General features: G+C 41.4%; 1 protein-coding gene and 1 pseudogene across 7 annotated transcripts in view; one reads left to right on the top strand and one right to left on the bottom strand.

Moving 5' to 3' along the window:
* Window positions 1-24,431, bottom strand: part of TNRC6A (trinucleotide repeat containing adaptor 6A) — a 204,464-nt gene that overhangs the window by 5,920 nt on the left and 174,113 nt on the right. For 6 of the 7 annotated variants that reach the window (XM_075564628.1, XM_075564632.1, XM_075564631.1 and 3 more), the window contains 12 exons: window positions 23,716-23,748; window positions 22,046-22,126; window positions 21,667-21,718; window positions 12,876-13,018; window positions 12,085-12,222; window positions 11,537-11,665; window positions 11,017-11,094; window positions 10,575-10,785; window positions 8,361-8,492; window positions 4,558-4,716; window positions 3,832-3,972; window positions 1,226-1,333 (listed from right to left, as the gene is read on the bottom strand). In XM_075564628.1, coding sequence (XP_075420743.1) covers window positions 1,226-1,333; window positions 3,832-3,972; window positions 4,558-4,716; window positions 8,361-8,492; window positions 10,575-10,785; window positions 11,017-11,094; window positions 11,537-11,665; window positions 12,085-12,222; window positions 12,876-13,018; window positions 21,667-21,718; window positions 22,046-22,126; window positions 23,716-23,748 — 1,405 coding nt within the window. The remainder of the gene's footprint in view (window positions 1-1,225; window positions 1,334-3,831; window positions 3,973-4,557; window positions 4,717-8,360; window positions 8,493-10,574; window positions 10,786-11,016; window positions 11,095-11,536; window positions 11,666-12,084; window positions 12,223-12,875; window positions 13,019-21,666; window positions 21,719-22,045; window positions 22,127-23,715; window positions 23,749-24,431) is intronic. The other variant, XM_075564629.1, reaches the window with a different exon arrangement.
* On the top strand, window positions 5,104-5,932 carry LOC142422256 (ubiquitin thioesterase OTUB1-like; annotated as a pseudogene).

Here is a 24,431-nt window from a genome sequence, read left to right as displayed (position 1 = left end):
AGTTGGGAGAAGGGGAGTGATGCTTTTAGAAAAGAGCAACTTTAAATGATGATAATATCCATCTTCCCCTCCCCCCAAAAAACATTAAAAATTTAAAAGAACCCAAATCAAATAAATTGCCTAGAGAAAGAGATAATCACAAAGAAACATCCTCCCTCCCTTCTACCTTAAAACACTCAGACCGTTTTATCTGCTAGTTTTAGAGATCTGAGACTCCTAGTCCAGTGTGTACAACAAATTGAGATGACAACAAAACCACCACTCAATCGTTATTTTAATAACTATACTTGAATCATTTAGCAATCACATAAGTCACTAAACAGAATTCAGAACTTTGTTGTACAATCACGGAGAAAAATGCTACAGAAGTAGGCTGGACTCAGATACTGGCCAGGTACCTTCTGAGTGCTGAATTTAATTCGGGGTTGCTAGGAACCTGCCATGTATTTGCTCCAGTTCACCCCTTTCACTGTGTAGCCGAGTCCTTTGAAGTGTAGTGCCAAAATTTAAATCTAGATTAAGCCACCTTTCTGCTCCCCAATAAGGACTGCCTCATCAATGGGAGAGTGAAGGAGTTCACAGGGTTCACAGACAAAGTAAAAGGATTCAAGAATAATGCTAAAATACATGAGGAAAATAGGAAATTATATTCACTTCCATCATTGTCAACTATTTTTCACTTGTCTTGTAAAGTGCTTGCCCTTTAAATCAGTGCCTCTCCAGTGTGCTCATAGACTGGCCCCAATACACTGCCTACTGATGCTCTATTATTATAACGAGTGTAGAGATTCGTAGGAAGCATTTATAAACTTTGGTAGCCATCAGACACTGCTGCAATTCATACATATATCATCATTGGTGTGGCAATTCAAAATTCATGCTTATTTTACAAGCATGAGTCAGTCGAGGTTGGGCTTTAAAAAAACACACAACAAAACCCAAAAGGTTCTTCATCAGACAGCTGAAGAACTTCCTGAACGATTCCATCTAACTACAGACCTGAAAGGAGCCCGCAGATCAGAGCACACGTTACTGAAAATGATTATTTCAGTAGTATTGCTGAATGGAATAAAGAACTGGTATAGAAAAAAATCTCACAAACATTATTTTCTTGACTTTTCCTAAAATGAGGAAATTTAAAAGCACCCACAGCCACAGAACTAGACCCCCCCCCCCCTTTTCCTTCTTTGGAGATGGACCGTGGCAAGGCCTGTCTGTTGCTCACCTGAAGTGCTTTGTGCTGTACTGCTGAGGGGAACGTTGTAGTTGGAGGCACGAATGGATGACCAGGCACTAGTTGAAGGCAGCGTGGTGTTCAAGGATGAGGATGACCCTGCACGGGAGAAGCGTGCAGTAGGTCATGCACCAGACCAATGACGCAGCATTTCAAACACACAAAAGCATCACGTGGAACTGGAACGTTCATGTCAGACAGAAACAAGAACAGATACACGAAAGAAACAGAGTGTACAGAAGACGGCACCTTCCTTCTTGCCATCGAAAGCATGCTAATTGCTTTTACTTTGGAGAACAGGCATTTTCCCCATCTATTTCCTCTTTCTCAATAAATGTACCTGAGAATACCATCGAGCAACTAGCTATGACAACAGAAGACAACCATTGGTTCTACTCCCCAGTACGGGGCACTAAAAGGAGGCTCATTCTTGGTGCTTTGAACTTATACCTTTTAAATCCAATTACCCATTATTACATGACTTGTTCACCAGGTAATTCTGGCACTGGCAGTACCACATACTGAGGCTTTCATCCTTGCCTATTTATCTAGCTTCGTAACCAATCCCCAAGGTCTTAACTTTTAAAAAGTTTGACCAGACTAGTTTAACTCCAGACTTGACCCTTACTTGGGTCGCTAGAATCATTCCTTAACTGGTTTCCCACTAAAAGCCATTCTACCCACCAGTCAAGCTAAACAAAAAACAACAAAATAACAAATGGAAATCACTGTAATCATGTCCATTCCCACTCACAAACAATTCTGATAACGATAAACTAGACACAAGTGAAATATAACCAATATGAAGCGAAAATTATAAATCTCTGGGAGATTTTACACTTGGACTACTTCACAAATACACCTTTCTTTCCTACTATAAATAAATTGAAAAATTAGTGGCTCAGTTATTTGGTTTTATTTTCTACAAGAAAGAAACTATGTAATACCAGTCCCCAGATTAGTACAGAAAAGCCATAACCGCCACTGAAACACTGGCAGATTAATGTACACGTAAAATGCTCAAAGCATCTTTTTCCTCTTCAATTAACCAACTACCAATTCTAATCGCATGGGGGTTTCTACTGAATTGACACTCACTGATAGAAACAGACAGTGTCTTGCTTGTCACCTGGCAGCCTTTTCCTCCCCACTGGGGCACAAAAGATTATAAAACCAGTTAGTGCTGCGAACATGAGGCAGGAAAGAAATTAGCTGGCCCACACTAAGCCTGTAGTTCTAGAATCAAAGATTGTAGAACAAATTCTTTCACAATTTTCAAGTCAGCCCCAAACTGAAGGGCTTCAAATAAACACCCATTTCAAATAAAAGCGTTATATAGGAAAACAAAATTATTTGATGTGTAAAACTTGCATAGAAAATGCACGTTTCTCCAGTTTGAAAAATGGTGCTCTAGTGGTAAACCTGTCTGGCCAGTGTGACATCTTGCTCACAGTTCACCCCGAGTCAAGGAAAAGAAGATAACAGGTCCCAATTCCTTCTTGTCTCAGGTCTATCATACCTCCCCAAGGCACTCTGTCTCCTTTAAAAGAAGCAAGAAACTTTTGGCTAGAGTCATTAGGTTCTCCCTTAACTACACACCAGGTTTTGAGGTTTGTTGATCCCCCTGCACCCTCTCCCTTTCCTTCTGCAAAATTAGCCGTATGGCTTCCATATACTGATCTGTTAAATTTGGCCACGTAAGAATGATGATTTTTTCTTACCACTGATATGACAAATGTCTGCTAGTAATTATTTAATGTAATATATGAACTTCTCACAATTACTTTATCAACTGTTTAGAAGAATAGAAGGAAATATATGTTAAAGAATCTAAGAAGAGGTTTTCATTTACATCACTTGCCTTTCTCTAGCACGCAATCAGTGTCAACCGATTCTTTTTGGTAACAACAGCCAACAGTGGACAATCATACATGGAAGACATGTTAACGCCCTGAGTAGAAACTGCACGGAAAACATTCTTAAACTAACAGTACACTTGGTCTACACTGACCTTTAAAATGCACTTATTTCAATAATTTGGGACACAAAGAAAGCCTAATGATGACATCATTAGAAAAGTCCTTCAATATCCAGGTTATAACCATAACGTAACTAATCACATTTTTTAACATATAAGAAACATTACAAGTATACCTCATTACAAATGCAGGCCCTATTTAATTGAAAACAAATGTTTATTGAATTTTATATTAACTCAGTGGTTCTCAACCTTCCTATTGCCTTTTCATACAGTTCCTCATGTTCTGATGACCTCCCAACCATGAAGTTATTTTCATTGCTACTTCATAACTGTCCTTTTGCTACTGTTATGAATTGGCTAACCCCTGTCAAAGGATCGTTGGACCCTCAAAGGGGTCGGGGCCCACAGGTTGAGAACCACTGTTTAACTGTTACCATCACAAGTGATAATAAATCTTCATGATTTAAGAAATGGCAAAATTAAAGATCAACTCTAGAAAAATAATTCCCTTGGCGGTTAGATGCTAAGATGCTGGCTGATTTGTGCTGCTCGAAGGTGGCCCGTTCCACGAGGCATTCTTAAACTAGGTTCCGCCCCGCTCTGCACACACACGTACCACTGCTCCTGTCCCTGAGGTGGTCAACTTCCCGCACAGTATTAACTGAAAGATTGTTGATGACACTGCCAGGAGTGACGTAAGGGTCAGTTTCAGGGTCAATGTTTGGGTAACCTTTCCATGGTTCACCAGGGCGAAATTCTGGAAGTGAAATTTTTTCATTAGTTCAAAGCTTAACCATGATTTTTAAATGCATTACTAAATATGTAAAATTCTTATTCATTAAGCTATGCAATTCTCAGATATCGTCCAAGTTTTAGTAGCATCCCAAGAGTCTGGTTTACTGATACAGTTAACATAATATATGCTGCTCCTTATAAATAAACAGAGATTTTTATAACTGGAATAATTTCTTGGGATTCATTTTTTAAATGGAACTACAACGTAGCAACTAAGGTACGATAAGGCAGGCCTCAGTTGCATTCTGTCACTTCCCAAGTACAACAGAAAGTACTTTCGGTTAGACAGGTGAATGGGATCTGTGAACTAAGATTTTACAATATCCTTCTTCATGATAACTCAATGGGGCCCCATCCTATCGTCACTGCTCGGAGCAGAAAGGCACTGGTCACGGGCAAAACCCTAATATGCCCCATGACTTTATGCTTCCCCTTTCACCTATCTTTCTGCTCTTTCCTGCCTCTACCACAAATCAGTCCAATTACACAGACATAATAAAACCTTAATGAAAACAGACTCTCATGAATGAAACTATTTGCATTTTACCTGGTGGCCAATTAACACTGCTAGAGCCGTTAGGCGATTTGGCACGTGGCCAGCCATCTCCTATTGAACCCGGAGGACTGGCTGGTGAAGTACTGCTGTTCATAAAGTCATAGGGGACAAATGGAGATTCTTCCAGCCGGAAACCACTTGAAATAGCACCTAAAAAGGAAAAAAAAATAGTAAATACAAGCAAAATACACTAACATATTCCTATAGCTTCTCAATTATACGATAACTTTCTAGAAGATCTATGGCAGGCGTCCTCAAACTATGGTCCTCGGGCCACATGCGGCCCACTGAGGACATTTACCTGGCCATGAATGGCAGACTTGTAAATCTCAGACATACACATACTGCAATAAATGAACACTTTCTCCTGTCAGGATATTCCTATGTGCCTTACACTGGGCACTTCTACTCTGCACTCAATGGGCCACTGTGAGTCAGCTTGCTCAGCAACTAACCATAACTGTTCCATAGCATTGACGATATTTGTTACCAAGATGAGTATGAAATTCCATTGACACAACTGAATCTTAGTCCAAAATGATGACTATTATTTATTCTTCAAATAAAAAAATACCATTTGGGGCTGGAGGCGCTGAGCAGCAGAAGCAGGAGCCGCTGGGCAGTGACTCCGAAGGTGTTAACTGCCTGGCTTACAATGAAGCCATTAGGGCCCAGCAGGACTGAATTCAACGAGACATGGCTGTGCGGAACCCACGGTCTCGGCGCGGCTGGAGCGCTCAGTCCCCCACAAGGAGTATGCGGAGGCTGACATCTCCCAAGGGAAGACCAACGACCTCCACGAAAAGGACTTGTACATGCGAAGACCCGGCCTGACGGGAACGGCGTCCACCGGGGTTCGGATCCTCCCACCTGGAGGAGCTGCTGGATGACAGCAAGGCCTTGCAGCAGTTTAAGGTTGTGTCGGCCAAGAGCAAAGAGCAGCTGGTGTCCCAGGGCTTCACCGAGTTCACAACTGAGGATTTCCACAACACGTTCATGGACCTGATCGAGCAGGTGGAGAAGCAGACCTCTGGCTGACCTGCTGGCGTCCTTCAACGACCAGAGCACCTCGGACCACCTGGAGGTCTACCTGCGGCTGCTCCCCTCCAGCTTCCTGCAGCGCGAGAGCGAGTTCTTTGAGCACTGCATCAAGGAGTTCTGCCAGCAGGAGGTTGAGCCCATGTGTAAGGAGAACGACCATCTTCACATCACTGCACTGGCCGAGGCACTCAGCGTCTCCATCCAGGTGGAATACATGGACTGCGGCGAGGGTGGCATCACCAACCCCCGTGTTTTCCCCAAGGGCTCCGAGCCCAAAGTCTACCTTCTCTACCGGCCGGGCCACTGCAACATCTTCTACAAGTAGGGCCGCTGCCCGGCCCAGCCACATACAGAGGGTTTTGGTGGTTGTAGATGTTTATATCTCACTCCCCTGCCTTTCTGTCCCACCACATCCTGTGTTTCATTAAAGAGGATGTTGGTGGTGAAAACAGACAAACAAACAAAAAACACCCATTTGAACACATATTAAAATGATAAATGTTTTGCAGAAAAAGCAAAATAAATCATCTACTCATTAGTTCTAGCTGCGATGCTAAAAACTAGAGACAGAAAAGGCAACTTGGGTCCCTGTTCTCAAGTATACTATTTTCTAACTGAAGAGACAGAAAGAAAGGAGTAAAATGAGAAGGGAAAGGGAGAGCGAGCAAGAAGAAAGGTAGACAGGCCTACTCTCGTCTGAGGAAGATGTGAGGCAGTGGAGAGAGCCTGTGCAAAGATTTGGGGAGAAAAACAGTTTGCCTCGCGTGAGGACTTGAAAGATGTCCCAAGACTACGGTATGTAGAAAATAAGGAAGAAAAGTATGAATGACATGATGGAAGCAAGCCCCACTCTTAAAGGACCAGGTACATCTTGTTTTACGGTCTGGGGTTCAAAACCTCTAGTGTCATGCGCAGTCACTGGTTAACCACAGCTCATAGGACGGATAACTTCATTTGTCAATCTGTTTCTCAGAGTAAACAGAATTTCTTATACCCTCATGCGGGTCTTTGTAGGGCACAATAAGAGATGTTTGTTTTAATGTTGGAAGTAAAGGAATAAATTCTGACTTGCCGCAGTGTGTAAAATAGAGTGGATGTCAAGGGAAGTCTGTCTGGGAGACAGGACATGACTAGGAAGCTGCTGAAGTAGTAGTGGGAGTTAACAGATAAAAAAAGCTCTACACAAGGAGACTTCAGAAACTTCATTAAAAAAATATAACCAAGATAATGAAATTCTTCCATGAATTTCTGAAGCGCTTTCATATTTTGGAGGTAGGATGGGAAATAATTATTTGCACACAGATTTGTTGTAGAAACTGAAAAGGGAAGGAATTAAGATTCTCTTTTAGATCCAAGTGCCTACTATCAGCTGTTGGACTGCTAAAAAAATGGAGCATTATCTCACCATAAAAACGCCACAAGTACTGAAACAAATGTATACTATGCTACAAGAATAAATCGGAAACCCTAGGCTAAGCAGGGAGAAGAAAAATAAATCACAAAGGATCACAAATTAAATGACTACATTTCTATGTAATGTCAGAAGAAGAAAATCTACACAGACAAAAAGTAGATTAGTATTTACCTTGAGTTGTGGAGATGAGAGTTGGGAGGTGGTAGTTAAAGCAGAGTGGTTACAACGAAGCAAACAGGAATGGAGACAGACGAGGTAATAACTGGTAAAAACCCTTTCCCTCTCTGCCCTGACTGCGGCAGAGCAGACTGTTCTCCAGAGCAGATGCTGCCTTCACTCAGCCACTCACTCTGCGAGTCTGCTCTCAACGACCTGGCGATTGTTGCTGAGGGGCTGAAAGACGGAAATCCTCTGGCTTAGCCCTGAGCCCAAAAGGACAACAGGGAAAAAAATGCGCCTCCCAACAAAAGAAAAATCCTTGACCAGACGACCTTACTGAAAATGGCACCATAGCGTTTCAACTCACTAACATTTAGGATATTGATCCATATGCGTTCTATTTCCTATTGGATGGCTTCCAGTTCTCCTCCATCCATACTTGGTACATTCCAAAGGACGGGAATGTAGATCTTTGCAGCTATTTCTTCTCATGCTAAGTCATGCCTCATCAGCAAATGAAAGTCTTGAAGGCTTTATTCCCAAAGACTTGACTCCATCCGTGACATGGCCGACTCTACTTTAAGAAGGCAGCTCGCTCTTCCTCGGTCATATTTTCAGTGTCTTCTGTCCTTAGGGCTCACGTGGTCCTATCTCTAACAATGTTCAGCTTCTAGTCATTGGGTATTCAATATCTGACAGTATTTTGATGCTATGCAAAAGGTTATCAGCAGCTATTTCCCCCAAAGTGGACAGCAAATTCCTTCTTCGTAGTCCTCTTAGTCTTGAAGTTCTCTCTGTTTGATTGCCCCTGCTGGCATGTCAAATATCCACCAAATGACCTAACTTCCAGCATCACAACACAGTCACCCCACTGCAAAATACTGACAACTAGTGGCCAATGACAGCAGAAAGTTTAAAACTCTATGACTACATTACAAATGAAATCAAGTATTAATATACAATTAAGTCAAGTGGGAAATGAAATTATTATCAAATAGGAAGTCCTTTTAAAAAGATATATGCAAGATCACACTCCTTTATAATTATGATTTCTTTTTTTTAAGTGTGGGAAAGTTCTAGAAAAATTTGGCTTTGAAATAACTACTTAAAATAAAGTGGCTGAAATTTAGTATCCTTTGAGTTTTATTTATTTATTTTTAAGTAAAAGAATATTTTATACCATGTTTGCTGGAGTTTTGATCCAAAGATGTGTTCACAGAAATGCTGTCCACTGTCGTCCACTTCCTCAGTCTTGACTGTGGCTCTTTAATACTGTTCATGTCCATATTTACATTCAAGTTTGAGTTCAAGCCTTAAAATATATCAAAACAAAGACTATAGCACAAGTTCCTTCAGGCACCACAACCTCCATTTCCTCTTGTTTAACACTCCATAGTAGTCTCACCCCAGGACAAATGATAATACAGAAGATGGCAATTTATACAGACATTCTAACACCTGGCCAAGGTCATATAAAAACCACCACCACCACAGAGTCAATTCAAATTCAGAGACCGCATCAGCACACCCCTGAAAATTAAAAACCATTTCCACAACAGCCTGTGATTCTGGACAAAGTGAAGGTGTCTGGTTTTACAGTCCCTCTGGGCCACCCTATCGCCCCCGCCAGTCCCTCAAAGGGTAGAATCCCTCCTGTCGGGAAAGACTGCTGTAATACATGTTTCCAAAGCTACACATTTTTATTAAAGCACATTGCCTCAACTTCCCCACAGTTCTGAACTGCCGCTCTTGCATAAGCAGTCCAATGCGTCATGAACAGTGCTCCTCATTTATGAAAGGATTGTAGGGAAAAGTCTCTGTTTGCTTATCACAGACATACAAATCTTAAAATATTATAATTTTCTTAACTATGGAAATCTATTTCCCCATAATTCTGATTACTTTAAATCGGCAAAAATGAAAGGAAAAAATGTTTAATACTGCCAAATTTTAAACCTAATAGTTTAACTTTAGTAAACTATATCTGATTAGCTAATTCCCAAGGACACTATGCATACTAAATAGTTTTTGGTTGGACAATCAATCAAAGGTTGCCATTGTTTAAAAATAAAAATGTCCTCCAGCAATGATACCTCAAGGAATTAGCAATATATCCTAAGCATAATTTTCAACTTTGATGATACGATGATGGTTGTTAGACATTATTTATAACACGGGAAGAAATTTCTCTTTTAGAACTATGATCAGAAAACTAAGCACTAAACCGGGATTATAATAGAATCACCTAAGATACATGTAAAATAGCACAGACTTTCCAACCAGACCTAGACTTGGAAAATGTATGCATGCCTGGAAAGCTACCTGGGATATGAAATCCCCCTATCTGGAGACTTATCTTCCTACTGGCTCAACTTATACAAGGGGTTTTTCAAAAGACACGGAGCAGATTCCATGACCTTTTCATTCCATTTTTCACGGACCTTTTGAAATCTTCTACTGCGACAAAGGTGTAGTCCAGCTTGAGATGGGTACTTTCTTTTACTAGTAAGACCAGAGAAATAGCTCACAGTAACTGGACATGTTTTTAATATTGATTCGCTTGATGTCTCGGGGATCACCTGGTCACCCTCCTACAGAACACCCCTACACTGGTAAATGGCAACAGAACTGCTTCCAGAAATGTAAATAATAAAGTGACCACTAACAATCTCAGTGTTTCCAAGTGCAATTTACATTTTAGCTGAGATTGCGGGAATATCAGGGAAGGCCAAATCATGTGAAAACTCAGCCAGAATGAAGCAGCAACAGGTTTCAAGCCCTGCCCGGTGCTCCCAATGCATGGATGTGCAAGTCGTTGGGTTTGCTACAACTAACAAGCAAGAGGAAAGCGGAAGAAGGGCAACAGGAGTAGGAGGTGAACAATCAAGGGTCAAAATATACAAGGGCTTCATCAAGTTCACAAAACGTTTTTCAAAAGGAAAACCTCCATGATCTTGTCACTGTATTTTTATTCAAACTTCTTGAAGCCCTCGTGTATAACCAAGGGCTTAACAAATGGGACGGAAGGGCAGACAACATAAAGCTGTTCAATCTGCAGGAGAAACCTTCCTACAAGTCTGGATCTAGGCTACAACAGCATGTCAGAAGCTGCCCGCTCTAAAGGCCATCATCGACTCCCAGTTTTCCTGTTCGGCATTCCCCTGGTAAGAATGGACACGCTGCCCTCCCGCTCACAGCCTGCAATCAAGAGATGAGTCTTGAACGTCTTCATTTTTCAACAAGTATGGAATTTTGAAATAGCAACAATTTTCTTGATTAGGCCAAGAACTGCCCTGAGGAAACCGCTAATGCAGCTTCCCTAAGGGAATAGAATTGTAAAGCAAAACTGATGTACCTGTGCATCAGCTGAATGATTTGGTGAAGAGAAACCTACCTATGGGGAAGTTGCTGAAAGCATTTATCGGTGACGGTCCTTTTTGCAATTCAGGTGTACCGTGGGGCATGACATTTTCCAGGAGCGACTTCATGGCTGGCTGATGGAGTGACTGCTGCTGAGATGGCGGAGTCGGCTGCTTCACCAACAGGTTTGGATCAAGTTGACGCGACTGCTGCATCATTTGCTGCTGCACACTAAGAGGTCGGCCCTTAAAACAACAGGGGAAAGCCTTTACTGCAACGCACTTTTCTCTTCACTTTTGAATTCAATTTTCTCTCGGAAGGAAGATGAATATTCAAACCCATTCATGACTTTTGGACAAAGAATAATCTTAATCAAATTCCATTTTATTCAGATATTTTGAGTCCCTTATTGGAACCGAGAGGAGTTGAGTTTATTAAAAGAAAGAATAGCATAGCAAGTGGAAGATCTGCTCTACCTGCGGATCTTGCTGCTGTCGGTTACCAGAAGGCACACTCCTGTGACTCTGCGCCCTCTGCTGCTGCACTAACAAGCGCTGAGGAAAGACGGCACGGAGGTTGTCATTACCACACGATTATACTTGAGGAAGCTTCAGAATGACTACGGCAGCTAGACCTACAAAGGCAGGGCTTGATCCAGCCACCAACAAAATGTCCTACCTCACCTAGTAGCATCTCATTGTGAGATTCTCTCATCTCCAGTCTTTCTGCTAAAGCTCAGTTTTCCTTCAATATAAATTTTCACACCATCATGGAAAAAGTTTTCCTGATCATCCTACCCACCCCTAACATTTCAGAGTTGCTTGAATCTTCGTTGAAACACGCTTCATTTATGCGTTGCTCTTTGACCTCTGGTAAACCACAAGGTGCATGAGGACCACGACTGTGCCTGTTTTGTTCAATGCACAAAGGCTAGAATTTAGCATACAATAGACACTCAGTAAGTCTGTGTTGAATATGACTTATCAATCCACTTACCTGTAGCTGGGAGATCTGAGAAAGCTGGTTTAGTTGGGATAGCTGGTTCAGCATGGCTACCTGTTGGGGGCCAAAGAGCGGGTTCAGGCCACCGTTGTTTGGTGCATACTTCAGCAATGGAACTGGAACCTTAGGATCACAATGGTAAGTTAATAACATGATGAAATGTGCTGCGTGTTTTAAGTTACCAATAGGGCAATTTGATGACTATTTATTTGGAGAGTTACATTCTTTCATTATTTTACTTACTTAATGATCACATGTATGTTCATGGATTATGTAGTAAATGACAGAACATGAATTTTAAACCAGCCAGTTTTACTTTGCTATTTCTTTTCCCCCCAGATGTTTCAGGAATAGAATGGTAAATGTTAAAATATCTTTCTCATTTTTCCATTTTTCAAACAATGATAATGAATGAAACATTATCTGCACGATGAAAATGTCAATTAATACAATGAACAATCAATCAGTCATCTCATTTAAATACGAAATTCTCAGAGTTCTTTTCCGGAAACACAGAATAGAATACGATGGCACTTTTTTACCTGAGGGGAGAGTAATGGAGGAGGCACTTGAGCACGGAGATTAGGCTGAGATGAACTAAGAGGTTGTGCTGGAGGCTGCTGCATGCCCCGGGGTTGTGCTGCTGTGTTTCCAACACCAAACACACTCGGATTGCCATTCTACAAAAACAAACAATAGGCACCCATGACACCCTTTAGAGACAGACATCTCATTACAACACAGTACTACTGCTGATGCAAACACAGAAAGTGCACATACAGAGTTATTATTTACACAGGTGATTTAATAGAGCCTAAAATACTGATATGGACTTACCTGTCTAACAGAATTCAAGTTTTGCATACCCAGCCCAGCTATGGAGCCAAGGGCCTGGTTAGGTAGTGCACTATTTGAAGGGGGAAGCTTCATGCTTTGACTGGACATAAACTGCATGTTTTGGGATTCATCCGCTACAATGCCATCCTGATTGGACAGACAGAAAGAAGTGCAACACCAGCCAAGCAAGCAAGTGGAAGGGAGAAATCATTGCAGGAACAGAAGAGAAGTCACATGACATTCCAGCATCAAGAGGAAAGAGGTGGAAAATAGAAGAGATCAGATTAGTATTAATTTTAGAATGCATAAAAAGAACCAACATATTTTATGAGATTAATGAGAAAATACAAACGTAGTACAATGTTAAACCGAGACAGAAAAAGAACAACAAACTACAAATCCAGTAACATTGTATAAAATGTTCTACTGTAATGTGAAAACGATGCTAGTAAGCCTAGTTTATTATCCACAAAGGTGAAAACAAAATAAAACAAACCTTGTCAAAATAAGGACTACGCTCCATGGAAGACTCTTTGGAAATCTGAGGCCGAGAAACAGGGCCTTTCCCAACCGCTCGATTGTAATCACCAATATTTAGGCTATGTTTATCAATCTCCATTCGTTTGTCTTGTAACATTCCTAATAAGGGCAAAGCAACATCATGAAGGAGGACGAACAAATTGGTTTCAGATACATTTACAGTAAAAAGTGAAAAACACACCTTTAAAGTTGAAGTGTCTTCTGCATAGATTTGTGCATAAGATAGATGGGCCTGCATTTCATAAAAATTCCAAGACTCATTTAGTATCTTAGTCTTTTGAGTATATAAACTCACTATTCTTAGAAACTTTATTCACTATAAAAATACCAATATTTATCTCTATTCAAGTGACCCTGAAAAGCAAACATCTAGCATTGAGTATCTCTCTAAACTCACATCGTTCACCGCTGCCAGGCAGACCCACTCTAATGCCCCATCATCACTAATAAAGTGAAATCAAGCACATGGCATTTCAATCATATTTGTTCTCCCTAAGACTTGTAGTGGAAGCTTTTCTCCAAATCATTAAGTCTTGAAATCATAATTTTCAATTTAAGCATCCTTCATTAATTTCCCATTCATTTTCCACATTTTCTTAATCTTTAAATCTCATTTTTTTCTTGTAGTTGCTATTCTTTATTATTTATTAAATCACTTTATTGGGCGCTCTTACAGCTCTGATAACATTCCATACATCAATTCAGTTGCTATTCTGAGATGTTGACCACACACCACCCAGGCAAGTGAAAGGGCCTGAAGCAAAAGCTGTTTCACAGTACGACGTACCATCGTACCTTCTCTACTTCACTGAACTTCATTTAAGTTAAATGGTTGGTTTACATTAGTTACACTACGCGGTAACAATGAGGTGTCTGTTTTTAATAAATAAAGTGTGTAATTTTCTGAAAATAGTTGTTATTAGGTGCCATCAGTCAGAAGCACCCCCTCAGTGACCCCACGGACCCCAGCACAGAACACTGCCTATCCTGCCCTATATCACAACTGTTGGCGTGTGAGCTTACTGCTGTAACCCTTGTATCATAGAGGAAGCCTTACCAGCTTCACTTTCCAAGAACAGTCTGGCTGCACTTCAAAACAGGTTTATTTATGCTTCTGGCCGTCCATGGTGTATTTGTTATTCTTAATCAACACCCCAGTTAAAACGCATCAATTCTCAGGTCCTCCTATTTCACTGTCCAATCTTCACATGTACACGAGGCAGCTGAAACCACCAAGGCTCTTGGGCGGCACATTTACCCCATGCAGGACATCACTCACTGTATTTCCTGCCTACGGTCCCACAAGCGCTGCGTGTCCAAGCAAAATGAAATCTGGCGATTTCAATCTTTTCTCAGTTTACCATGTTGTTTGTTATTCTGGCTATAAGGAATTTTGTTTTCTTTCTATTTAAGAAAGGAGCCCTGGTGGCACAGTGGTTTTGCCCTGAGCTGTGATTCGGGTCTGAGGTTTGAGACCAGCAGCAATTCCGTGGATGAAAGGCAGGGGTTTTTTTATCCTGTAAAGTTAGTCTCAGTAACTCACTGTCCTGTAGGGTTGCTATCAGTCAGCATTGACTCAGTGGCAATGGGTTTGATTTTTTTGGTTTATATTTGATATTTTAGGTTTCTTACATACTTTTACACCTATGGGTCAAATACCGGAGCAAGAGATTCTTCAGCCTTTGTAGAAGTCCTCACTGAAATATCAGTAACCCTTTTGCAAAAATCTGTTCTGTTCTCCCTTCTATCTACTGGCATGCCCAAACCAGCCCTTTCCACTGCTCACCATCGCATTCCCCACCTATCCTAATCAAATACAATCCAACCCTCCACCTCCCCAGTCTAACCTGTTCAGAGTAGAGTTACATCTTCTTTACAAATGTCACCCAGTACACTTCTACATTCCTCCGGAAACTATCAGACTGTCAAAGATAGCAATCTCCCTTAACCAGTCAAGTCTTCTTGCAAAGCCACTGAAAGACTTGCAGCCCTTTACTCCCTCCTCAAGAGTGACATTTACTCCCTGACAACCATTTTCTCATCAAAAGTTTATGCTAACCTGGCATCTCCACAAACACTTTTAAAAATCAAAAACCAACCAAGCAAACACACTTGCTGCTATTGAGTCAACTTGGGCTCACAGTTGGCCCTACAGTACAGGATACAACCGCCCTCGTGAGTTTCTGAGACTATTTACAGGTGTAGAAAGACTTGCCTTTCTTCCTCAGAGTGGCTGGTGATTTTGAACTGCTGACCTTGTAATTAGCACTTCAACTCATAACCATGACAACACCAGGGTTCCATGAAACTCACTTCTGTGCCATTCCTTCAAATATCAGTCCACTCTACTGTATTTCTTCTGCTATGAAACAAGAGTATTGCTAGACATTAGATTCTTGGTTGGCAGTGTTTTTCTTTCAGGATTTTATATATGTCACTGCATTGTCTTCTTGCCTGCACAATCCAAGGATTTTGGTTTTCCAAGGATTACTGGTTTTCCATTCTGAGTGTGTCTTCTTCATTCCCCTAACTGTTGTCATGATTTTCTTGTCCCAGAAATCGGTGTGTGGCTGCAATATGCTGAGATGTTTTCCTTTTGGTCTATTCTGCTTGGGGTTTTCTAAGCTTCTTGAATAATTATTTTCTCTTCTTTTATGGTGGCCAGAGACATTTCTTTCCATGCTTTCTTGTACTATATTGCTGTAGATATTGTTCTATTACTGCCCTGGAATCCCAAAGAACAACAGGTTTGTTCCTCTTAAGTGTTTCACATAATTCCTAGGTTTCCTTTGACTCTTTCAGGCGACAGTTTCTCTCCCTAAGAGTAGTCAAGGGAATTGTCTTTAAAGCTAATTTGGCTTTTCATTTCTTCAAACCTATTACTGTTACTGTGCTGTATAGTTGTTGTCTTCTCATTTATGTTCAGTAATTCTATTTAGTATAGGGTTTCTAGAATTTTTATTCTTTCTCCTGTCTAATTGAACATTTTCTCCACCCAATTAAATTACTTGAACTTTATTAGTTCCAGGTCCTTTTCTTCAAAATATTCATTTGGGACTGGATGTTGTTCAGTTGTTTGTACCTGTTTCTTGCTTTTGTCTGTGGACAGTGACAAACTGCCGTTTCAGAAGCAGCGCAGGGCAGCTGTTACTGTTTAGAGGGCTGCTGGGTTGTAGGGAAGAAGTTGGCTTTGTCTTGCAGGGGCGAGGGGCTGGTCAGAGGTCTTTCTTGCTGGGACATGGCGATGTCAGTGGCATTGTTTGCCAGGGTACAGGGAGGCTGGGTCTTCCTTGTAGGGGTATGGGAGGTCTGCTGCGTTCCATTCTAACTATTCCCATTTCCCACATTTTTTCCTAAGCCATTTCATGAGCTGTACATTGCCTACTCTGGTTCATTTCTCAGGTTTCTTGAGTTGTACATGCTACAACATGGACCTGTGTAACTATATTGATCTAAAGAAATGGGCTTCATTCTACAGCTGACAAAAAGATGCAATAAAAAAATCAATTTATGAATTATCAAGGGTTCATGAGGGACGGCGGGAAAAATGAGGAGCTGATACCAAGGGCTCAAGTAGAAACAAAATATTTTCAAAATGAGGATGGCAACAAATGTACAAATATTCTTGACACAATGGATGGATGTATGGACTGTGGTAAAGAGCTGTATGATCCTCCAATAAAATGTTTTTTTAAAAAAGGATACAATATATGCCCCACATATTGAATCACAGCTTACATGACCTCAAAAATCTATTCTCCTTCATTTCTGCATGCCTAACACCACTAAAAACACTTTTAATGAAAAAATTCAAAGGAGAAAATAATCTTAAATTTGTTTTTGTAGGGGCTATATTTCATTGTTGCCTAGGATTTTGCTTTATTACTCTGTAATTTTCTGGGCAAACTATTCTGCAGCTTCTGTGACCACTCATGGCTAATGAGTTACCAGCTTACTATCTCAGTCCCCTCCTGGTGCCACATCAGACCTTCCTACTACCGCTAACTGGAAGTCATCATACAGTCTGCACAGAAACTTCATTCACTCAGACCTGCTGTTCCTACTATTTTTTATCTCAAAGAAAATGTATGCTAGATTTTGCTTTACTATTACTGAGCTCCAAATTCACGCTTTGCGGACACTCTATGGAAACAGATCTGGGCTTCCCCCCCCCCCCCCCGATTTTTGTCTTTGCCAGTGGCATTGAAGTTTTATCACAGCACAACTGTGAAGAGACAAATGAACGAAAAAGGAAAAGTTTTTGCTTCTTGGTTTTAAGTGTGTTCACTAGGCATGCTTTGGACAGGGTTTCTCTAATGTTCGGCTTCTGTAGAACAGGAAATCCAGAAACATTCAACAGCTTATCCCAACATTCCTACACACCTCCAAATAGTTCAACAAAAGAGAGGCTTCTCATAAACAGCTTTTCCCAGAGCCTTACAGGGCAGATTTAAAGCAAGTTCCACTAGCAACTTCTTAGTGGGCCACAGTTGATTCAGAGCTTTGTTTTCACAAGAATAAATTCATATTCTGGATATGGATTTCTCTTTCCTAACTAAAAAGCTTCAGCTAGGACTGTATTGTGCTTAACTAAGGCACTCACTTCACAGAAAAGGAATGGCTCATACCTGTAGAATTAACTGGTCATATATTCTATCATGGAGCCCGAGTGGTGTAGTGATACCCATTTGGCTGCTTAACTGCAGGGTCCATAGTTTGAGACCACCAATCACTCCATGGTAGAGAGAAGACTTTCTGTTCCCACAAACAGTTACAGTTTAGGAAAGCTCAAGAGAGAATTCTGTCCTCCTGTCCTATAGGATCACTGTGAGTTGGCCTCGACTCAATGGACATGACGTTATATATTCATTCGATCAGTTGACAGGGGCTGGCCAAATTGAAAGACAGAATGGTTTATTGATGATTCCTGAATGTGTGGGGAATGGAACACCTTCAAAGGGGTGAGGTGAGCTAGCCTGATGCTGATTTACTTGTCTTTCTCTACTCCAAAGCTATCCCCCCACCTTTTTTTTGGATCATTATATTGGGGGCTCTTACAACTCGTTACAAACCATACATCAATTGTATCTAACATATTCGTACATACATTCCATCATTCTTTTCTAGACATTTACTTTTCCATTGAGTCCTTGGGATCAGCTCCTCTATTTTTCTCTCCCACCTCCCCTCACCCCCCAACCCTCCTGGCACTGACAGATTGTGGATTGTTAATTATTTTCAAATCTCACATCAACTGCTGTCTCCCTTCCCCTCTGGTTTCTGTTGTTCCCCCTGGCTGTGTGTGTGTGTGTTTATGTGTTATTCATGGCGATCGGTGCTCCCCTCCCTCCCACCTCTTCTCCCCCTTCCCCCTACCCTTTTGGTATCACTATTCCCATTCCTGTTCCTGGGTTCCAGGTGCTGTGAGCTTTATCTCTTGCCTCTACCTATGTACATGCTCCCGTCTAGTCTAGATTGAGGTGCCGATAGCAGGGGTGAGGAGGTCTCCAGGCAACAGAGGTATAATGCGTGACCCATTAGTGCTCTTCTGCACCCTGATTGATTCCCTCCCTCTTGTGGGGTGGGGGGGGATGCTCCATTGTCCATAGATGGGCTTCGGGTCACCACTCCAACCCCTCTCTCCATTCTCACCAATGCATTTTTGTTAGTTTGTTTACCGTTTGTTGTGAATCTTCTAATGCCCATTGCCCAGTCTCCATGACACACTGGCTGGTGTGCTTTCTCCATGTGGGTTGTTGCTTTGCTGTTGGACGGCCGCTTGTTTAACTTCAAGCCTTTAAGATCCCCAGATACTATATCTTTTAATAGCCGGGCACCATTGTCTATCTTCACCACATCTGCTTATGCACCCATTTGGTCTCTAGCGATCGTGTAGGGGTGGGGTTTGGGGAGCACCACAGAATGCCAATTTGTTAGAACAAACTGTTCCTGTATTGAGGGAAGGTATGAGTTGAGGCTCAAGGTCCGCCTGTAGCTTCAGTGTATTGCCTTATAAATATATGTACTTGGGCCAATAACACTATTGTTATAGATTAATGTATTTGCATAAGGGCATACCTCTGCAAATCTCCCTATCTATGCCTTTGCTTCCTACAGCTTGCCTGTTTCCTTTTGCCTCCTCCTGCCCCGCCATCAGTTTCCCCCTTCTTCCACCTCTTAGTGCTTCCTGTCCACTAGCTTGGTGTTGCTCTAATACTCACAGGATCTCTACCCTCTCTCTCCTAGAGGCTGGTTCCCTTTCCCTAGTTGTTCCAGTGTCCATGACGCCATCTGCTCACCACACCCTTCTCCCCACTCCTTCCCCCTCTATCTTCTGGGGTCATTGGCCCCATTGCCTTCTCCCAGGGATACCCTCCCACTGTCCAACCCGTCTAATTAGGAAAACCATCCACGTCCTAGTCCAAACAATAAGAAAACATATAGTTGAAGAAAGAAAAGGAAAGAGAAAAAAAAATGGAAAAAAGGAAAAGAAAAGAAAAACCCCCTACCTAGGTCCAGGTCTGTTTGCTAGTCTCCATGGTAACCTCCTCCTGGTCATGAGGGGGATCAGGGGCTGCCCACCCTCGCCTGAAGTCCATTCTTGGGGCTCCTCAGGGGCTGTGGCTCAGCTTTACTCCAATTGCTGATCTGTTGTGCTCCCCCCCACTGTCTCCCCATGATTGCCCCGTCTCCACACGCTCCAGGTAGGGCCACCACGTCTTGAGCTGTCGGTCGTCCTAGTGCTCTCTGAGCGCCAGCAGCTCCATGCAGGGACTCATCCTCTGGCTTGGTGTGCCCATATGGAGCTATCCCTTTCAACAGCTCTGTAAAATGGATCTAGGCCCTGTAAATATTTTTCTTTAAACACAAACTGGCATCAACACTTTGAAGTAGAGGGCTCTGCAAAGATACTGCAGAAGGAAGTTTGGTTTCCTAGAACCAGTGCGTTCTCTCAAGCAGCAAAGGTGGCGTTCCCAGCACGTGACTCACCCAAAGCAGCCGGCAGGTTCCACTGGCACCCCTATGGTATTGTGCAGCGCCCCCAGTGAAAACTCTCACCGGGAACTGCTTTCATCAGCAACTGTAAAGGGTAGATTTACTACAATTCCAGGAGAGTGGCACAATTCCACCACGGCCACACTATTTGGGCTGTGGTGAATGCTCTCCATTGCATATACTGTTCTAGTCTTAGGGTGAGTGATGTGGTAGTTACATAATCTGGTGTCAATTTGGCACTTGCGAGGATTAAGAGTGAAGGGGTGGAGTCTAGTCTGTCAATCAGATCGTAGCCAATGAGGCCTTTGTGTGGGCATGGCTTTCTCCTGAGAATTCTAGGAAGTCTGGTGTTTCCTCTTTGAAAGTAGACTTCTCTCTCACTCTGTTCACTCCCTGTCACTCTCTACTGACAAGACCATGGTACAACGCTGATTGACCCCATGCCCTGGGAACTGGAGACGCCATATGGACCTACCCTCATGCAACCAGACCTCTGGAGGTAGAAAAGACACGTAGAGACCCCTGCCAGATGCTTACACCACCTCTGGATTCACAAGACTTCCAACCCACTGGCCTGTGATCCAACTGCATTCGGCATCATTGCATGTGTTTCAGGAGTCTGAAGAGGACTTTATAGATTGGTATCAGATATATGGGCTAATATTGGACTTATGGACTTGATCTGGATTGGGATGGGACATTTTCTCAATATTCAATTGCTCTTGTATATAAATTTCTTCCTTATATACATGAATGTCTAGGAATTTGTTTCTCTAGTCTACCCAGACTAACACAGATGACTTCCCCTTATATTCAAAATATATATATTGAAAGTTCTCTCACCAGCTACTCACCCTTGCTATGCTAAGTCCTTGTTATAGTTAGTAATTCTTCATATTCATACTAAACCTTCCCTGTTCAAATCATTGCAGTTTCTCTCTAGTGAACAGAGTCAGACTAACCAACTAGTGCTGCCATTTACTGTCCGAACAAGAAAGCTAGAAAGCATCTTTTGTGACACACTCTCCATTGCCCTAACAAATTGGTTCAAATGATTACCAAATTGTGTTGAATATAGTTCTTTTATCACCTTTGAGTAAGGTTCTTCCCATCTACTATTTTAGTTCAGGGTCTTGAAATTTCTCACAGGCCATCTCAACAAATCTCTACCTGGTTTTGCTATTTTACCCTCTTTTTGTCCATCATCTGCTGCCTTTTATTTTTTTATCCTAAAATAATTTGATCTATATCCAATAATATTTTTCCAAAATATAAAATAAAAATTGTGCCATTGGGTAGTTTAAAATTTTTAAATGTCTTTCCTTTAATTTCAGAATAAAGTTTAAATTCCTAAGCAGCTCTGATTTGATATCTAGCCTCCCCATCGATCTGTTACCATTAATCCTGACAGTTCAACTCCATTTTCACCTTTTGGTCCCATGAGATAAACTACTTATAGTTTCTGCAGCAAGGTTTTAGATGTCTCTGTCATCTGGTCCTTTATATATGCTGTTCCCTGAACTCAGAAGATTGTAACTACCAACTGGATTACTCATTCTTGGCATGACTTTATTTGAGGTAACCATGACTACTATCACTGCTTAAGATTTGCACAGAGATTTGCAGTTTTAAAGCTACACTTAACTTAATCATCGCATTTCCACACATGCTAGAGAGCACATTACACATCACCTCTCTCCTGATCTCATTTTGTCCACCCTTTCCTAAGAGTGAATATGAACTCATCTTACCTCCAGAAAGGTCTATCTTATTGCTCTGTACATTTTCTTCTGGTGAGTCTCTCTGAAACAAGAAAAAGTATGTTAGCAGACCTTTAATTAGTAATAAAAACAAGTAACCAGCAATTTATTTCATTATCGGTGTAAATCATACAGCTTTATTTTTCATAGCCTGGTGTTAAAAAAGAAAAACACATTTAATTCATGTTTCTATAGGTGACTTAAAAAAAACTGTAAAAATAAAGAAGAATTGAAAGCCAATTTTAACTCTCACTTCAAGAACATTTATAAGTACTTAAAGAAAAAATAATTTGTTAAGCAAAGGAAACAAAAATATAGTAAGGGAAAATGTATGAACTGGGGCTGGGTACTGCTACTATAGTATACTTACCGAAAAACTGATATTTGAAAACTGTTTAACAAATGGATTTATCCATGTTTCTTCTTGTTTGTTTCCACCTTTCATCATTCCCTTTGTAAGACAAAAGAGTAAAAGATGCCATCGCCATCTCTATCTGGATTTGGTGATGGGTTAATAAAACTTCAAGACAATTCCCAACTGTCAGTTTTAGCCAATAATTTCTCCTCCAACTTTTGTCAGAGTTGTAACAATTAAAAATCAACTTATTTGATTTTCAACTTCCTTTGCTCCAGTCCTCTGGTATAGCTGCAATGCACAGAGATCTCTAAAGGCAAGCAGTCAGAAGGAAAAGACAAAAGCAAAGGGTCTGGATGACCCACAAATAAAATGAGGGAGGGTGCTGAATCAAACGCAGCTCCAAACTTCCATATAGATCGCTCAATTAAAATTTGGAGTTTAGAGATTTTCAAGGTTAAAATGGTGGTACTCTAGGTTAATAAAAAACCACACACAAAAAATTAAGCACGAATTCAATTTTGCTGTAATACATTGTACTGAATAAACCATAAAGTATTTCTATATGAAAAATTACTTTAAGTTTTCAAGTCCCATTGCCAAGAACACAGTGTCCCTAGCAGTAGCCAGAGCTGGGATTCCTCCCAGTAATGCTGACTTCTTCTGGCGCTGGGGTGTGGGCACGTCAGGAACTGTACTGTGACGTGAACTGAGAGAACGGAGGGTCTGTGATTAGCAGCCCGGGGCATAGAGCAGCTGCCATTCGAAGAACCACGGGCTCCTGCTTACGTGAAATCACAGAACCATTCTCAGCCTGTGCCGTATCTGTCGTCCCTTTCCCATTGCTAATACCGTTTCCTTCTGATGGGAACAGAACACAGCTTCATTGTTTATCCCCTAAATGCATGTCCCTGAAGCAAGCATCTAACCTTTCCCAGGTCTCTAACGTTGTCTTAGAATCTATTTCCACTTTCACCCCAACTCCCATGTCTAAATAGTTAACAAGTCATTGTGATTCTTCTATTCTGAAATGTCTCTCCAATCTGTCCCCTTCATTCTACAGTCACTGTTTCTCCCATTTCTATTAATTAATACATAAGCTTCCTGAGGGAAACACCTACATCTGGTATCTCCTATGCTCTGATTTATTTTTATCGATAAACTTTCCTTAAAATATGGGGAGGTGGGGGAGGGCTAGTATTTTCTACTACTTAATTTCAATGGCTCAATATTTTATACAGAATAAAGTTTTTAAATCTTTAGAATAGTATAGAAAGTATTTTTACAATCTGCCCCTTATGAAACCACAGAACCCAATTACTCACTCCCCCCAAATGAACCTGCCGGATGTCAACAATGTGTCTACCATGTACAATATCCTCTAAGACTAAAAGACTTCTTGTTCAGAACCAAATTTCTTTATTTCTGGAAAGTCTACAGCTTACTTATACTGAGCACATAACCCTGGTACCCTGGCATCTTCCACAGTTGACACTCTAATGAAGTTCTCCGAATGTCCCCATGCTACACTATGAGCGCGTTGAAGGCATAGTTCTTATCTTTTTGAACCCCCAGCACCAAGCACAGTACCTGGCACACAGCAGAGGCTAAATAAATATTTGCAGTTGTTTTCTAAAGATTTTTACTAGTAGAAACAAAGGAGAAAGAGTAAAAAGGCTACACACCCTTTCCCTTCTCCTTTTTTTGCCACTCAGACCCTGTAAGGAAAGACAAAGTCACAAAACAGCATGATCCAGTGGGAGGACACAGGACTGGAACTGGGAGACCTAAACTAAAACCCTTGCTGTCACCTGCTAAGCTCCAACACTTTGGGCAAGCCACCTCCTCTTCCGGTGTCAACGGCCTCATTAATACCTTATCTCAAAAGGATCAAATGACATGTAAAATATGAAAACATTTCAGAAGCAGTAAGGCAAGGTGACAGGCCAACTCCAGCCAAATGAAAATTAAAATGGCAGGTCTTAAATGTAGAATTCCAGAATTAAAAGGGGGGGGGGGGGTGTTGGCAGTTATCCAGTTACCCACTGGATATTTTACTTGTAAGGTTCTTTAAAAAGTAATCACTCCTGAAGAGGGTGAAGGATATGCTAGAATCACATTGGAATCGCCAAGGAAATGGAACACATATTTTGAAAACTGGTCTCAGGAGAATCTGACACCAGTCCCCACCACCACCTCTTTGGAAACAATGCTCTGTATCAGTTCCCAAACCAGGCTCTGCATAAGCAACATTTGGGGGGCTTGTTTACAGTAAGACTGGGCCCAATTTCTAAAATGTCAGTAGCTTAGGTGCAAGAAGCTGCATTCCCAACAAATGCTGCATGAAAATGCTATGCAGCCATGCTCAGGAAGAATATTTGCCAACATAGAAAAGCAAACC

The sequence above is a fragment of the Tenrec ecaudatus genome, chromosome 12 (genome assembly GCF_050624435.1).
Source record: "Tenrec ecaudatus isolate mTenEca1 chromosome 12, mTenEca1.hap1, whole genome shotgun sequence".
In the NCBI taxonomy this organism is placed as follows: domain Eukaryota; kingdom Metazoa; phylum Chordata; class Mammalia; order Afrosoricida; family Tenrecidae; genus Tenrec; species Tenrec ecaudatus.
This window is presented reverse-complemented; position numbering and strand designations above follow the sequence as displayed.